The sequence below is a fragment of the Eretmochelys imbricata genome, chromosome 1 (assembly GCF_965152235.1).
Source record: "Eretmochelys imbricata isolate rEreImb1 chromosome 1, rEreImb1.hap1, whole genome shotgun sequence".
Classification (NCBI taxonomy): Eukaryota; Metazoa; Chordata; order Testudines; family Cheloniidae; genus Eretmochelys; species Eretmochelys imbricata.
Window position 1 is genome coordinate 253,897,971 of NC_135572.1, and position 17,883 is coordinate 253,915,853.

Consider the following 17,883-nt stretch of genomic DNA (forward strand, 5'->3'; position numbering starts at 1 on the left):
GACAGGCATTCCTGACAATATAAATTGATGGGTGTGTGGTGTTATGTTTTATACACACATGCAGACACACACACACACAGCTTCACAGCAGAATCTCTCTTATAGATTTTGCAGAACTCCGAAGTTTCAGCCTTAGTGCAGGTTTGGGGATGTTTATGACACTGTGGGTCTCGCCAGAGGGAGTATCAGACTGTGTGCTTGGGAGGTGGGCGCGTTTGCTCGGGGGAGAGAAACCAGCTCTTGCACAAGGGGTTTGTGCACTGTGTATTTTCTGAGCGCCATCCTCACTACCCCACCATAGGGCAGTCCCTTGCTGAGCCCAGGGTCACCTCGCCAGAGGCGGGGCTAGAGGGAGGGAAAAGAGGGCCGGGCGTGCAAGACCAGAAAGGATAGGACTGCTCAGACATCCATCAAACCCCTAAGCTAGTGAGACAGCAGCAGGGAGGATGGGACCCGGAAGAGAAGCTGTCGCTGGGGCGAGTTACTTCCCCGCCCGCCCCTCGGAGGAGAGAGGCAGCCCGGTTACACCATGTTACAGTTTCTGGTAAGTGTCTGCAAAGCCGCTCCACGTAGAGCCCCTGTCCTGGTGTCCGCTCCCCCCCGGGCTCTGCGTTGGGAGGGAGGAGGGGATTGCTGCTGGGGGGCGGCCTGGAAGATCCCCCCCTCCCCCAGCAGGAGAAAGGCGCCTCTGACCCTGGAGAGAGAAGCAGCCGCTCCATCCGCTCATGCCCCTTCCCAGCTCTGTCCATCCAGCGATGGATACATTGGGCCCTGGAGCTAGCTACATACTTTCAGCGCCTCCGCGCGCGTGTGAGAGCGACTGGGAAGCTCGCTCCTGGCTTGATACTGTGGTTTTCTGAAGGGATCCCAGACTTGGGGCGCTGATGAACCTGGGACCTTGTTTTGCAGCTGCTGCCCATTCAAAAATCGTCTGGACTAGGATAAAAGGCGCTTAAGGGTGAACTAACACGTTTTAAAAAAACTTGAGTGCAGGCTGTATTTTGTTAACGTGCTAGCTGGGCGAGATGAAGCCTAGGCTACACCGGGGCCAGCTAATGTGTTAAAATACAGCTAGCCCTGACCTGCTCTAGGGTGGTGCTTGTATTTTCTAACGTTCATTAAAACACGTTGGCTGAAGTGTGGTTTGTTTTTGTTTTGTTTTTTACACTTTTACCGTAGTGTAGATATACCCTTCATGACATGCCAGCTTCCAAGCCATGAGGATTGAATTGCTCTAGAACTTCAGCCTTATGGTTAGGATTTTGGGTATGTCCTCACTGGATAGTTAATTCAGGTTATCTGCGCTCAAGTTATGCCTCCTGAGTGAGCGTAGCCAAATTGCAAATAACCCTTAAATTGCTGTGTCCACACCAGTGCTGCACTCATTTGTCTGTGGTGTTAAGCCAGGGGTTCTCAAACTGGGGGTCGGGACCCTTCAAGGGGTCATGAGGTTATTACATGGGGGGGTCGCAAGCTGTCAGCCTCCACCCCAAACCCTGGTTTGCCTCCAGCATTTATAATGGTGTTAAATATATAAAAAAGTGTTTTTAATGTATAAGTGGGGTTGCACTCAGAGGCTTGCTGGGTGAAAGGGTCACCAGTACAAAAGTCTGAGAACCTCTGTCTTAAGCAGTCTGGTAGCACATCCCAGGATACTTAACTCTGCATTAAGCTCAGTTGATCCTGTCTAGTTTCTTGCCAGTTCATCCATCTGACTCTCAGCAGCTTGTCAGGTGGACTGCTTTTGAGCTGGATACACCAGTACTTCCAGGGTCCACAGCTCTATTCCTTGACATCTGTTAAATATTATTCACTGTACCAAGCGGGGTTTTCCTCATTAAAAGTTATGCAGAGATGAAAAAAGAGGAATTATTTTAGGGCCAGATTGTGATGCCCTTTCACCTCAAATAGTCCCTTTGAAATCAGCAGATCTAAGACCTTTATTCACACTGAATAGTATATCACAATCTAGCATTTAATTATATGGATAGCACTTTCAAACACACACACGTGACTTAACCTAAAAGTCCCACTTGCAAAAGTGACTTGCTGCATGTCCAGCTGCAGGACAGAGGCACAGCTACAGTGCTGTGGTGCCATAATGTGGATGCTTGGTATTTTTCCCTTGATGTAGTGTTAATCCACCTCTCCCAGAGGCGGTAGCTAGGTCAATGGAGGCATTTTTCTATCGACGTATCTGCATATACAGTGGGGGGGTTAGGTCAATCTACCTACATTACACAGGGTGTGGAATTTTTCACAGACCTGTGTGATGCAACTAGGTTAATCTACTTTGGAATTTAAGGGCTGGTCTACATTGAAAAGTCACATTGCCATAGCTACATCTCTCAGAGGTGTGACAAATCCACACCCCTGAGATATGTAGGTAAGCCAACTTAACCCTGCTACAGACAGCGCTACAAAAGGATTCTTCTGTTGACCTAGCTACCACCTCTCGGGGAGGTGGATTACCTACAGCGATGGAAGAACCCCTCCAATTGCTCTAGTAAGTATCCACACTGAAGTGCTGCACTCCCGCAGCAGCGTTGATGTAATTGTGCTGCTATAGCATTTTAAGTGTAGACATAGCCTAAGTCTCATTGAAAATCTATCAAACTAAGATCTATACTAGAAAATTAGGTTGGTATAACTGTCACTCAGGGGTATGAATCGATAGCTCCTTCCCTTATGGGTGGGAGGCCTTTATCAATGGGTGGGTCCATACCTGCCCATCCCCACTGTCTCAGTAGGCCAGGAATATATTAATTTTTAAAGTAGTATTAGGCCACGCCTGATAAGACCCTGAAAATGTACTCTGAATATGTAGCATACCATGTGTGTAGATAACTGGGGGGATTAGCCACCCCCATATTCCTTCCCCCCTCTCCCCCCCCCCCAAAAAAAAAAAAAAAGGCAGGAAACAGTGAGTTTGGAACAGAAGCTCATTTATCTCACTTTATTAAAAGTGGACAAATTTAGGTATGGTACAAAACTACACACAGTGATATTCAACAGCTATTATTTACCTCTTGCCCCCTCAAATAAAAAAAGTTGTCTACACCCTCATAATACATTGAATATACTGTGGCATTACTAATTTTGGTTACATTCTCTTTTGGTTCACCCTCTATATGTCTACAATATACAGCTTCCTTTATTCTTAGCCACTTTTTTTTTCTTCAAATCACTCCAGATGTATTCCATTGGATCCCAATCTGGTGACTGTACAGGTGAAAAAGCCCACTGCTTTAATGCTTTCTCTAAGAAAATGTATGCATGGTTGATGTGTACTTTAATTCAGTGGCTTTCAACCTTTTTTCATTTGTGGACCCTTAACAACTTTCACATGGAGGTGTGGACCCCTTTGGAAATCTTAAACATATTCTGTGATCCCCCATTGAAAACCACTGCTTTAATTCATTGTGCTTTTTGAAAAACAGGTACTCTTGCTCCCTATAGGAAGACTCAGTTCTAATATCTCTTCATATATTGTGCTCACTTTTATGCTATTAATGAAACACAGGTTACCAGTACTTTTATAAGACACCGCCCATCCAAATGGAACAACGTTCTTTTTGGACTGCTGCTGCTGCTTTTGTATAGTGCCAGTGCATCTTAAAAAGAGTTGTACATGGGGCTGATGCCTTCAGGGCATTCATTGGCTCACTGCTACAGTAAAACAAATCCAACCTTTGTATCAGAGTGATACATGTTAATTGGTATTTTATTACACAATTTTTGTTCCAAAACAATTCAGAAACTCAAAACTGTTTTAAGCATGTTTTAATCATATTGCTCCTCCAGTCTGGTATGGGTATTGTCCTTGTGTTCTGCCTTTTGGTTCCCCCTGCCCCCTCCATTCAAATTTTCACCTTGTGAAGTCTGCCACTTTGATTTGACAATGCTTGCCTGTTCTGTTGCAGTGGCTGCAGTTCATTTAAAGCTTCTGGCTTATTTTGTCCCTGAGCCCAGCCCTGCTCTGACTTTCTGCAAATATGATAAGCTGTAGCTGAGGTCAGAGTTAAACTCTTTGCCCACAGTCAAATGATACTTTTTTCCCCTCATTCCCAGTCCTAAAGCATTTGTTAATGAATGCAGCTGTTTGCCTCATTGACTAGCTAAATGTTCTTTAAACTTTTGGTCTTTTTCTTTTTCTACATGTGTCTGCAAACTCTGGCAGATGCTAAAGCCAGATGCCCAACTATATGATTTATTTACAATTCTAATTAAATCCTTAATTGATGCTAATGTCTTAATACCTGGCACTTATTAAAAGTAAACAGCAGGGTGCATGCCAATAACAAAGCACAGCAGCAGTTTCTCATTTCCCATTATAGGTGCTACTTGTGGCACCTTAGAGACTAACCAATTTATCTTATGCCCAAATAAATTGGTTAGTCTCTAAGGTGCCACAAGTCCTCCTTTTCTTTTTGCGAATACAGGCCAATATGGCTGTTATAGTCATTATAGGTGCTGCTGACCTAATTTGGAGATACTATGGATTTTTAGCCATGTTCGGACTTGGTACCAGTAAGTCCCAATAATACATTGCATATTTATCAGAAAATCAGGACTTTGAGCTCTCTTTAAAATATATTTTTAAGTTATTTCAAATTCTGGTCTCTGTTGATGGTGCCAACAGAGAGCCTCTTCTGAATCACTTTAGGTCTTGGGTGTTTATTAAAAAATAAGCCCACATATCCTACCCCTAGTCCAACATGAGATTTAAAAAAGAAATTGTAAATGCATATGCATTTCTTCAGAATGGACCCATTTGTAACTCTGTTTGTTCCAGTGAAAACAGTGGGTAATAGGACTAAGACGCTCAGCAGATTTTGGAATCCTGTTTCTGAACTCAGCTGATGTTTGAAGTCCTTGTGTTGCAAATGTCTGATAAAAATCAGTTTTAATTAAGACTTTCTGATTAGTGTCTGAAAGCTGGTGAAGGGAAAAGAGGAAGGGCATATTAATTCTGGGTTCCCTCCTCTCCTTTCCTGTGCGTGGAAAGGGTGTCTGTCTCTCCTTCACCCTAGCTGGAGCTGTAGCAGGGAGATAAAGGGATAATCTTACAAACTTTATATTTTTGCCTTTCAGAGTTAAGTAATTGCTTGTTTTACATTTAACATGTATCTTAGCATGTTGGGTGGCTATTGGAAGCCCCTCATTAGTCCTTACTGTCCTTAATTGGCATGTACTCTTTAATTGACAGCATTTTTAGTTGTCAAAAGTGATCAAGATGAAACTGTGAGACTCCCCCTCTTCATGAAGTGGCATCTCTTAAACCTTGTATAACTGATGAAATAGCACATCAAAGTCTAGACTGGTCTTGCATGGAGTGTGTGGAGCTCTGACTTCAGCTAATGGGATACGAGGAGTTTATGTTCTTGTGTTTGACATGCGTGTTAAGATACTAGCAAACAAAATAAGACTCATTGCATGGTAAAGTATTGGACCCCGCTTTGGAGTTGGATGTATTTTAGGCTAAGAGCAGGAGAATGAAGGTGTTTTTGTCCTTTCTAGGAGAAAAAAAGTCAAGAGAACTTTCTTAGTAAAACTATTTTATAAGGGCTAGACTGAAAGGTTCCCCCAGGGACTAGCAATATAAGCCAATCTTTGCAAAGAGTCTTGAGAAATTCTCAGCTGAGAGTCTGCTTGTCTTTTGGGTGAATTCATGGACACTGCCAAGATATAGGAAAGGCCCCTCTGCTGGACTGACTTTCAGCATTAAAAGGAATCTTAAATCCTGCTTATCTCAGTGCAGCATGCATTAACAATATCCCATGCAAAAAACTTACTTAATTTACAGTTAAGTTTGCGATAATAAAATATAGCCTTTATACCAAACACACAAAAAGGACACTACATTTTTTTAAAAAAGCCAAGAAGTTCTAAGCTCTAAAAATGGAGTAAACAAATAATTTAAATAAATGTTCCATTTCCCTTACAGTTCGGACATTAGTTAATGATGGCATCAGCATGTGAAAATGTGCAACCAGTTCTATTAATGGCCATAGCTTTCTGACAAGAACACGTTTTTGGGGTTTTTTTTACCAGTGACTGGTGCTGTTTTTATGCTGCTGGAAGAGTGAGTTATATTCTGTTTCACTTTGTGCAGTGAATACAATTTCTAGCTAGGTTTTGATTTCAAAATCGTTTGTTGTTGTTGTTGTGTGGTGTTTTTTTTTAAAAAAGCACCACACAGATTTTCAGAGATGAGGCCAAACTTGCAGTATTGATAGTCAGAAAAATCTTATTAGCATTTGTACATCAAGCCAGCTTAATCTGAAATTTAATGATAATAAGGGCCAGAGTTTTGCTGGAATTGCTGGATGCGAAGCACTTTGGAAAATCTGGATGTATATTTCTGAGGAAACAATGGGTATTTTTTTTGCCCCCCTCAGGTGTGATTGAGACCTGAGTTTCTCCTCAGCCTGCAAGTGAAAGGAGCTATGCACTCCATTTCCCTCTTCCTCTTTCTTTAAACCTCATGGACTGAAGTGATCTGTTTCTTTAGCACCCAGCAACTGCTATCCCAAGCCTGGGACCTAAATTTACATTCTGTGCAAAGTAGCATAACTAGGCCAGCCCAGAAATCTATTGATGCACTGTTTCCTTACAATCTCCTTAGCCCATATGTTTTGTAGCCCACTTCATTTGCGTGTGTCCTATGTTTTTCCCCTATCTCCTTCCACCCCAGCACATATTATTCTTATATTTGTATTGTGGTAGCTCTTGTGAGAGCTCCTGTCATAGACCAGTACTCTCCTTATGCTAAGAAATGTACAAGTATTGAACAAAAATTTTTCCTGTGCCATTATATTCCCCAGGTTTTAATGGACTTACTATGATTTATCTGGTAATGGGTGTGCAAGGAACTTTACAGAACAAAAGACCAAGCTCTGCACCAAAGGTTTCTTGGAATTGTAAGAGAATAGTGATAAAAGTCTCATTCTGAGGGTGGTGTTTTTGTAGAAGCCAGGGTATAAATGGGTACATTGTTGAAGGAAGAGAGAGAGCTTAGGGGAGAGTAGTATAAAACTTATGAGTAGAGCTGGCTGAAATTTTTTGCACTAAAAAACTTTACTGAAATATTATTTTACATTTTCTGGGGGGGTAAGAGGGGGGTTGGCAAATTTTTCCTTTTTTTTAAACCAGTGTTTTTACCAGAATCTCTTTTTGAAATAGTTAGATTTTTTCGACCACCAAAACCACCTGCATTTTCTTAATGAAAACAAGATTTCAGAAAATGATTTGGGAAAAATCTCCATTTTTGAAGCCTGTGAAATGGAAACCATTTCAAAAATTTTCATGATTTCCCTGCCATCACCTTTTTTTTTTTTTTTTTTTTCATCCTCCTCTATTGCCGAGTGGTCCTACATTCTGTGCTAGTGAGGGGACAATGTTAAACTCCTTGTCATTTATTTTGTCTTTTTTTCTTTTTTTTCCCTCTTAAGCTTGGTTTTGCTCTTGGCAATGTGGTTGGGATGTATCTGGCTCAGAATTACGATGTGAGTATTATTATTTATTCTTGTAGTAGTAGTTGTATTTGGCAGGAGCGGCCCTACCTGTTTTACTGGCCGGGGCAGAGAATACTTTGAGGGCCCCTTCGCCAAGAAGCTGAGCTCAAACAAACCAACACAAAAAGCTGTCCAAACAGGGGCGGGGAAGCTGGCCAATAAGCAGAGCAAAAATGACCAGCCAATCAAAATAAAGGGGAAAAAAAAAATCCCAAAACAAATCCGATGGCACAATGATATGGCGCCCCGTGGAAGTGGGCAACCAGCTTGCCCACGCCTAGAACTGGCCTTGATTTATTTGTAATACAGTTATGCTTAGAGGTCACAGCTGAGATCAGGGCCCCATTATGCAAATGTTGCATAAACACATATTAAGATACAGTCTCTGTCCTGAAGAGGAGCTTATAGTCTAAACAGACAAAGCAGGGGAAAATGGTAGCCCAGAAAAGTGAAAAGACTTGCCCAAGATCACAGCTGGTCAGTGGCAGATTAGAACCAGCTCTCCTAACTCCTACTTTAGTGCCCTGTCTTGTAGGCTACACTAGCTGCCACACAGTTCTATTTCTTTATGTATGAAAGTTTGATAGCGACTTATATCTCCCTCCTATGAATGATGCAAATGGAATTGTCAGGAGTGTTTGGGAGGGCTCAACCTGTTGAGTTCTGCTTGGAATTTTATGTAGACCTGAACTCCTCCTTTTCTCTTTGGATTGCGGTTTACTGAACATGAATTAAGGGGAGATCTTGTTTTCCAAGAATTTGGAGCAGAAGCCTTGGGGCTGAGCCTCCAGACTTCGGTAGCATCAGTGGAACTACTCACATATGTGCAGGTTTGAGGATTTAGTAGATCTAAAATTAAAAACCTACTGTCCAATTAAAAATCATATATTTAAAACATTCCTTACCTGTGCTACTAATGCTACCTTAAAATTAAAAGAATCTAAGGGTGAGATCCACAAAGATATTTATGTTCCTAAACCCCAGACTTGGGCACCTAAGTCCCAGTATTGGCTCCATTACGATGCACAAAACTCTCTCTGAACTCTGTAGACACCTACACTCTCACTGTGCCTAAAAATCAGAGGGGTAGCCATATTAGTTGTATCCACAAAAATAATGAGGAGTCCGGGGGCACCTTAAAGACTAACAGATTTATTTGGGCATAAGCTTTCATGGGTAAAAAAAAACCCCACTTCTTCAGATGTCACTGTGCCTAAGGAACGTTTTACTGCAAAACATTAGGAGCTTACATTTCTGCCTCTGAACAAGTTTGCTGGCGAGCCTTCTAGGCGTACAGGCACCTGTGTCTTGCCTAAGCCCCAGGGTGATTCACAAACCAGAGGACCATGGGTGTTCAGCTATCTAACTCACCTGAGGGGCCAGATCTGGTAGCGGTGCTCAGAGGCAGCCTACCAGATTGGGTTCCATTCAAAATCCAGTTGGAGGAGGAGATGGTGGTGGTGTTGCCACTACGGTGATGAGAGCTCTCACTTAGGATGTGGGAGAGCCAGGTTTGTTTTCCCCCTCTCTGCCAAAGGGGGGAAAGGATTTTAACAGAGGTCTCCCACCTCTCAGGAGAGTGTCCTAATCACTGGTTTATGGGATATTCTGATGTGGGGCTACCTCCATCTCTCCTGTTGAAGCTGTTCCACCCTGACTAATTAACAATAATAATAATAGACTGCTTATGTATTTATCCACCACAACCACCCCCTCTTCCTCTGGCCATTTTAGGTGCCTACCTTACTCCACACAACTCAATCCCTCAAGAAACAAGTTGGGCATCTAAACCAGCTGAGTCCAGGCAGTGGGTTTCCACTCTTTGATTGCTAAGTAGAGATTGTCTCCCTGCAGCCTGGTCTTAGGTGATTATCTCTGAGAAGGACTGGGGTTAGCATGCCCCCCACCCCCTGCCCCTTGTCAGCATCTCCCATTGGCTGGCTTAGGTGGCTCCCTGCCTAGTATGCTGTTTTTTGTGGATCACAGTCTAAAGGTATGTCTACGTTAGAAATGTTACAGCCAGAGGTGAAAGTAAGCTGGTACGGTCTGGTACGGAGTACTGGCAAGAGCTAGTACACAGCTGACCGTACTGGTGGGGGTCAGCTTGCCTGGGCTGGTGATTTAAAGGGCCCAGGGCTCCGTCCACCACTACCGCAGTGGAGCCCCGGGCCATTTAAGTCGCTGCCAGAGCCCCAGGGTAGCAGCGGCAGCTTTAAATCACCACCAGAGCTGCCGGAGCCCCGGCCCTTTAAATCTTTAAATTGAGATGTAAAGGCCCCACCTCTTCTGGATGAGGCCCCGCCCCACTGCTCAGGACTCCAGCGTACCAGTAAGTCCTTTAAGTAACTTTCATCCCTAGTTACAGCAGTACAGCTGCAGTGTCACTGAGTGTAGATACTTACGACAGCAATGGAAGGAGTTCTTCCATTGCTGAGGTAAATGGATCTTTTCCAAGAGGTGGTAGCTAGGTTGACAGAAGAATTCTTCCATGAACTAGGGCTTAGGTCAGCTTAACTATGTCTCTCTGGCATATTAATTTTTCCCACCCCTGAGCTGTGGCTAGTCAACTTAACTTTGGAGCATAGACTAGCCCTAAGGCATCTGTCTTTTCCCATTCATTGTACAGGGAACCTGGGTGCCTAACTCAGCTTGTTGGATTATAGTGTGTTTCTATGACTGTCTGGGTGTCTTTGCTCAGCATTGCAACACCTAAATCCCTTTTTGAACCTCATCCTAAATTCCTTTCATCATTTGTGACCTGTATACTTTTGCTTTTCACTCATCTTGGACAATGAAAATAATCCAGACAGTTTAATTTTCCTCATACATTAGCAGAATTCTGCTATCTCGGTGTTGCAAATGCTGTAAGGGAATGGTATTCCTTTAAGAATAAATTGTTTCTGTTTGTTTTTAAATCAGGGAAATTTCATGAAGCTAGGTTTTGTTAAAGCTTGTTTTTACAAAACCTATACTGTAGTTTAGACCTAAACTCACCTGAGTGTATGTTGCATATGTAATTAATGAAAGCATGAAGTATAATCATTTTCCTGCAGTACAACTGAAGTATCACCACAAGAGGGCTACTTCTGCTTTTAATTCAGAGGAAGTTCTCCCCTGGTGATGTAAAACTTATTTGCTAGCATGAACTATGTATTTGAGTGTTACAGTATCTAAGATGATTTTCCACATGGTTGATCATAAAAGTCCCAATTATACAAACAGGGTGATTAAATTAAAAGTTAGGGTGTTTTTTTCTCTGCAAGAGTGTGTTTGGCATTTGTGTAAAATTCCTTTAGATAGGGAGCTCTTTTAGGAATAGGCCCAAGAGTAAATTAAACAAGGAGTTTTTAAGAAGTATTATCACCCCTGCAGATGCTGCTAGGAAACATAAAGGTAATTCAGTGTGTAACCTTTCATAACAAAATTCAAAAGCTTCAACATTCTGCTCTTTCACATGTTGTCCCCAATCCTACAAATGCTTATGCATGTGCTTATCTGTAAGCATGTGAGTAGCCCTGTTGACATCATTGACTACTTACTTGCTTAAACTGAAGTATATGTATAAATATATGTAGATTGGGGGGCTTAGTTTCAGTTTCACAAAATTGGTCCAATTTGCCCCTACCCCACCCCCCTGCAAAAATACTTCTGACATTTCCCATATAGCTAACCTGACCACTCAAGTCATGAGTTGAGCCCCAAAAAATCATGAAATTTGGCTTAAAAATCATAACCCAAAATGCGTGTTTTTATTCATGTTTTATTTGCCTTTGGTGTGTGTTGTTTTATATCCCAGTTGGGTCTCATCTACAAGCTGTTCTCCACAACCATGAGAGCTAGAACCTTAATACAAAAGCTGGGATTCTCACATAATCAGTTAACTTGAGGAGCTGTGGCTTTGAGGGGAAAAGAAAACAAATTTTGTATGATTGCCACTAAAATAAAGAATTCACAGCATGGCATTTGCCATTATCAGTCAAATTTTGATTGGTTCATTTTCAGTCTAAAATGCTTCTGTTTTTTAAGGGGAGACTGCTGGCGTTTTGCAACTAACTAGAACAATCTTAATTTTTTTCTTTAAAGTGTGAAATTTCAAAACGTTGCAGATTTCAGTGCAAAAATTGACATAGGACACATTTTTGGGGCCAAAAAATATAGCAGAATAAATACTTTTGACATCTTGCAAAAAACATTTTCCTCCTTTTGCACAGCTCTTCTTATAGGTTTTAACTAAGACTAGAAAGAACTGATGTGTTTATTTACTCTGACTTCCTACATTACACAGGCCATAGAAATTCTCATTACACTTTGTTGGTATTTTCAGAAGAATGTGTTAATATTATTGAGTTGGTGTTTTCTAGGGCCTACTCTTTGGCAGTTCATTTTCTTCCGGTAAGGTAGACAGGCTGGTCCTTTAAATGTCCTATGTACTTCTTTATATGTCCATCCTCCTTTCCCATTCCCAGCAACAACAAAGATTACCCCAAATTAGGTTTAACTCTCCTTCCATCCAAAAAGATCTGGATGACACTCCATCGGGGGAACATCAGCACCACCACTGAGTTGACTAGAAAGGGTTGCTCAACATGTCTGCAAGCCGCTTCTTCCTTGCCCCACCTCATGGTACTGAGCATGCTGCTTGTGTCCAGGGTAGTCCTGTGGAGTGGGTCCAAGGAGCCAGGTCTTTTTATATAAAGTTTAACGCTAACGTTTTTCTCGCATTCCTTAATTAGTCAACTAAACAGCTGATGATGTCTAACTTTTTTTTTTGTTTAAAAAAAAAAAAAGATTCCTGACCTTGCAAAGAAACTTGAAGATATTAAAAGAGATGTGGAAGCTAAGAAGAAACCTCCCAGTGACAAATCCTAAGCCACTGATGTTGCCCGGATCATCTCCAAACAAATTTCAAGGATGTAATTCCCCTTCAAGCTACAAATCCAAGTAGAAGTGTGGCTTTTGGGGATTTCCTCCACTTCCAGTCTCCCACAACCTGGCTGTCCTTGAGCTGAAGTGCAATCATGAATGTGTGGTGAGACCTAACATCAGGAGTTTCAGGGAACCTGATTCTGAGCTGATGTGACTGGAAAAGAAAGTTTGGATTTTCTTGCTGTTACCTAATATTTTATAATCAATTTTTATATGGCTCAGCTGGAGATCACTGCAAATCCTACAGTTATCCCTACCTGATGCTTTATAATAATTCTTAAAATGCCTCAAAAGAAATTAAAACAAATGTATCCGGAAGTCACTTCTGAAGACTACTTTTATTCTGAGTTATATTATTCCACTGTCCTTTCTTTAATCCTCCTGTGTGGGACTGAATCATGGATAATTTCAGTCCCTGTGCTGGAGCTGGAATGAGAGCTTTCTGAGTGTCCAGTGAATTTACATGTAAAATTGTCTGTTTCCACTGTTGTGTTGTATATTGTTTTTGGCAGTGTTTCTCTTTGCACAAGGTGAGCAAAAACATGATTGACTCAAAAGGATGCAAAAGGCTACCAACTTCAACCTACATTTTATCTTCACTGGTTTTTCTTTCTCTGCTCTGTTCCATTGCCTCACCCCATTTCATTTTCACTTCTTTCCCTTCCCCTTGGTCATTTTGGAACACATACCTTAGGCTGGGGATGATGAATCCGCAGTTGACTAAGTGAATTTGAGTCATCTTCTAAAAATGGTTAAGCATACAGCCCTATTGCATCCTCTCCTTACTGCCTCAAACAGCTCTCTTCCCCTGGATGAGAGGATTAGCACATTGAGTGTAGTATTTAACACACCCTACCAGTCCTTCAGCCCCCTGCATTGCCTACAGACCTTTTCTTTTGTAATTGGACAGTAATTTTAGTTTGTTCATCTTACCACCTCACTGAGCATGCTCTGGCACTACTTAGCCTAGCGTGTTCCCCTTTACCTCTCTCAACCATAACATATTAAATGGAAATGCAAACCCCTTGGTATGAGGCATTGATTCGTGATGTTACAAGTACTACACTCTTTGGCCTGAACTGTAAATGAGACACATCCTATCTGGCAAAAAGAGATGTAAATTTATTAGTTAAATAAATTTAATTTGCGTTAAGTGCAACAGCCTATCAGTTGTTTGGATTTTTACTGTTCTCCGTTAAAAAAGCATCCATCCTTTGCATTTCACATCTTTTTTTAGAAGTACATGTATAAACAAACAGACCCATCAGGTACCCCTGATCAGTAACCCTGCAGCAACAACTATAACAAGAATTAATTAACGTCACAACTCCTGTATAAGGTGTGGGGGGTGGAATTATCCCCATTTTACAGATGGCAAACTGAGGGCAGAGAGAGAGATTAAAGCTAAAATTGTCAGAGGTGTCCCTTAAGTTTGGGCAGCCAGCTTGAGACACACAAGGCTTTATTTTTCAGAGTATTTATCATTTTGTAGCCCTGTATAGGTTCAAAACAACTCAATTTGACTCTAGTTGCAGTTGGAGTGCTCAATACTTCTGCAAATTGGGCCCAGGTATTTCAGGTTGGGCACCCAGTATACGTGGAACATACAATCAGTGACCTCTAGTTAAAAGTCTGATTCGAGTAACTTGCTCAGCATCACACAGGAACCCCATGGCATAGGCAAGGATAGAATCCAGTTTTCTAGGGCAGCATTCACCTAAAACCATCCTTTCTTTTCCTGCAATTCCTTGTCTGTCACTACATACCTTTCAACTATTGCAACAAATGATAGAGGGTTTCTGTGACCAGTAGCGACCTTCACTACAAAGCCCTTGTTCCTTAGCACCTATATACCCTCCAGCCCCCTCCCACTACTCTCCACCTCAACAGCTCCTGTATCCCCTCAGCTTTTCCCCACCATCCTTCAACTTCTGCAATTGCCTTTTCTCCGCCTCACCCACTCCCCAACCCCCACATTCAAATCAGGGTGCCTTTCTCCTGTACCTCAGTGCCAGCAGGGGGAGCACAGAGAACAGGAGGAACAATTGCAGGGAAATTCCTGCTCAGCCTTGAATCCTGGGGCTGGAGCATGCTCAGAGCAGTCAGAAACTTATGAGCATTTAGCTGCCAAACTTATTCATCTGCAACTTTACAGAGGCTTATAACTTAACTAAATTTGTGCACATTTTCACAGGAGTGGCAAAAGGTACCTCCCTGACAAATTTCAAATCCAGGCTCCAAAAAACAGAGGTTCTACAGCAGGGATCAGCAACCTTTGGCACATGGCCTGTCAGGGAAATCCGCTGGTGGGCCGGGACAGTTTGTTTACCTGTAGCACCCGCAGGTTCGGCTGATCTCAGCTCCTACTGACTACGGTTAGCTGTTCCAGGCCACTGGCAGCTGCGGGAAGCGGCGGCCAGCACATCCCTCAGCCCAGGCTACTTCCCGCAGCCCCCATTGGCCTGGCATGGCGAACCACAGCCAGTGGGAGCTGCGATTGGCCAAATCTGCGGACACGGCAGGTAAACAAACCATCCCAGCCCACGAGCAGATTTCCCTGAGTGGCCATGTGCCAAAGGTTGCCAATCCCTTTTCTACAGTTTCTCAGCCAAATAGTTGTGTGTGTTTTTTTGGTTTTTTGTTTTTTTTAACAGGGCAAAACAATTCATTTCCTTTTAATCTCATTCTTGGAAATGGCCAAGCCATTTTAGCTGAAATTTTCCAGAAAAGTTGACTCTGAGTCAAACACTTGGCATGGAAAATTTCAGACTGAAGAATGAAAGTTTTGGCAAGGTTATAAACGACTGAAAACAGGATCTTATAGTACAACCTTAGTAATAGATGGAACCATCCCCACCTATAAAAATAAACAAAGTAGATATTAGACATTCCTACCAGCCATTTAAAATAGTAACACTATTTGTTGGTGATTACCCATAGGCATCATGGTAGAAGTGGGTCTGGAGAAGGAGAAATAGCATCACTGATGATAGGAACTCCCTTGGAAAACACAGCTATGCTTAACCACTATTGAGCGCACAAGATTCTTTGAGAGACTTGCACTGGGTGATTCAAAATCTATTCAAGTCAACCTTGCAGTCTGTACTCATGCACTTTCCCCCTAAGTATTGAGTTCAGAACTGGACCCATGCTGCCTACTTTTTTTAAAAGCCCCTTTTGCAAATGTGATGGATTTGGTAATAAACAATCTGAGGGAAATTATTTTTCTTCCTTTCTGCAGAACTTTAGAGCCAAAATTTTGACATACTGTACTTAAAACCACTCTGATTTCTTCAGTTACCACCTACAATTATTTGAACAATTATTGTGAATTTAGTTTTTTCCCAAAGGGTATATTTTGTTCTTCCTGCACATCAAACAAAGATGAGTAGGGAATGAGTATTTAAGGTTTCTCTATAATTTTTGACCCTAGGAGCTGCTTTAGCATGAAAGGTGCAATTTATATCTCAAATGTTCATCTGATAATTCACAACTCATGTCAGGACATTTTCTATCCGCCTATGAAGTTTTTCAAATAGGGAGAACCAGGCATATCTGTGGTGCTATATAAACAATACAAAAGTATTAATAATAAGGGTTTAAGTTTTTAAGTATTCCACAAGGTTTGCAACACCTTGCATGATTAGCCCAAAATTACTTTTCTTTCACATGGAAAATTGGAGAGCTTGATTACATTTTAGAAGGCAATAATTCTTGAAAATTTTTCAAGCCCTATACAATAAATTGCATTAAACAGAGTTAGCCATAGGCTACGCTACATTATACTGATGCATAACCCCCATTTACATCAGACTGGCAGAAATTCTATCTGGCATAAAGAGTGCATGATGCATAGTGCCTGCAATGCATGCTACGGTAGGGTTCAGAATTGTTTTGGCCACAGAGGTGTTATACCAGGTTACGCACAGCTTAGACTAATGGAGAGTATCTTTGAGACATCATCTAGCAGCCGGTTTTCCATTGCACTCAGGAACCATGGCAGTGAGCATATGAACGATACGGAGGTAAATAGCTGAATCACCAACCAGAATCTACAGCCTCCCTTCCTTGGCAAAAGCGCCGAGGATGAACTGGGATGCAACTACTAGCTCCACTTTCTATGGCCGAATCCTTCATGGGGGCACAGCAACGGGAAAGAACAGAGCACAGCCTGTTTCAAAGTTTGGGGAAGGAAGATCTGGAACACTACTGCAGAGAGGCTACGTTACAGATGTTTAAATAACAAAAATAGAGCCCTTGACCAACAAATACTAAATCACAGAATGCTTCAAACCAAAAAGCTGTCAATTTAGCTCAAGTTTAGCATTTCCTCTGACCCACGTATATAACCCAACCACCTGCTACTAGAGTCACTGGGCTGGTTGTCTGTTGCCTGTTATAGCTACCCCAGCTATCCCAGAATACCTTGCTATGGAAAACTGCTGATGCAGCCTGCCCCACCCAATACACAGGTGCTCCTGTGTTGCTTCATGGGCCTCATTCAGGTCAGGCAGTGCCAAACTGAGATTCCTGCAGAATCCTCATTAATACAAATTAAGGAAAAAACTCCATATTCTGGTTGTTTCAATATCTTTCTGCTTAGGATCTCATTCCCTCTCCCCTTTCCGTTCTCTTCACTAACCCTTTTCTGCCCTGCCCCCAACAGACCTAAATGATGGAGGTCTTCATTCTAGTTAAAGAAGGCTGAACATGGTTTTCTGGGGGCCATCTTAGCACAACTTTGAGCACTGATGAATCTTGATGGGAGGCAATTCCTGCTGGCCTAATAGCAAAAGACCTTGTCTCTGTGTATTAAATGACATAATGTAAAATCCTGGCCCAAATGAAATCAATGGTAGCACTCTTATTGCTTTCTATGGGGACTTAGACTTCCCTCTCCTACCGCATTGTTAGTCACGTCTCCCAACAGGTTCATGTTGACCTCTCCACATAATGCTTTTTTTAGGGGGTACTGTGATATATTCTGTGCTGGCCTGGGGACAGCGTGTTGTGTTGGTCGTGCCAACTTTGGATCACTATGGCCAAGACTCATAAAGGTACTTAGGCCCCTACCTCCCTTTGTGCTACTGGGCCTATACGGTTCAACTGTCCACAGGGTGCACACAGGACAAAGACACAAATCAGTGCAATATATTCAGTGATGTGGGATTAATTTCATTAATATCAATTACTTTATGCAGAAATGACAAGGCCTAAACATATTTCTACAAAATGTAAATATCACTGCTGTGTGATGGCGTTAGAAACTGGTGCCTCATGCAATGAGGCAGGCAGTTAAACAGTGTAGAGAAATTCCCCTATACTGCTTTTTACGTCTTTCTCTGGGGGACTGAAAAAAATAGATATTTTGTTAAGTTTGTCCGTGGTGTCTGCTAACCTTTATGGATTCCCAGGAGGTGGATCCTATTTATTGAATGCG

The 17,883-nt window shown here is 42.1% G+C and overlaps 1 protein-coding gene across 1 annotated transcript; it reads left to right on the forward strand.

Annotated features, from left to right (window-relative positions):
* The first annotated feature begins 420 nt into the window (after positions 1-420).
* On the forward strand, positions 421-12,765 carry STMP1 (short transmembrane mitochondrial protein 1). Its single transcript, XM_077827967.1, has 3 exons — positions 421-544; positions 7,455-7,508; positions 12,306-12,765. Exons 1-3 carry the CDS (start codon positions 530-532, stop codon positions 12,384-12,386), a joined length of 150 nt encoding a protein of 49 aa, XP_077684093.1. The 5' UTR covers positions 421-529; the 3' UTR covers positions 12,387-12,765.
* Positions 12,766-17,883: the final 5,118 nt, after the last annotated feature.

Bases quoted from the DNA above. Each gene is read 5' to 3' on its own strand.
- STMP1 (XM_077827967.1), top strand. The intron at 7,509-12,305 runs GTGAGTATTATT...AAAAAAAAAAAG, and splicing joins ATCTGGCTCAGAATTACGAT to ATTCCTGACCTTGCAAAGAA.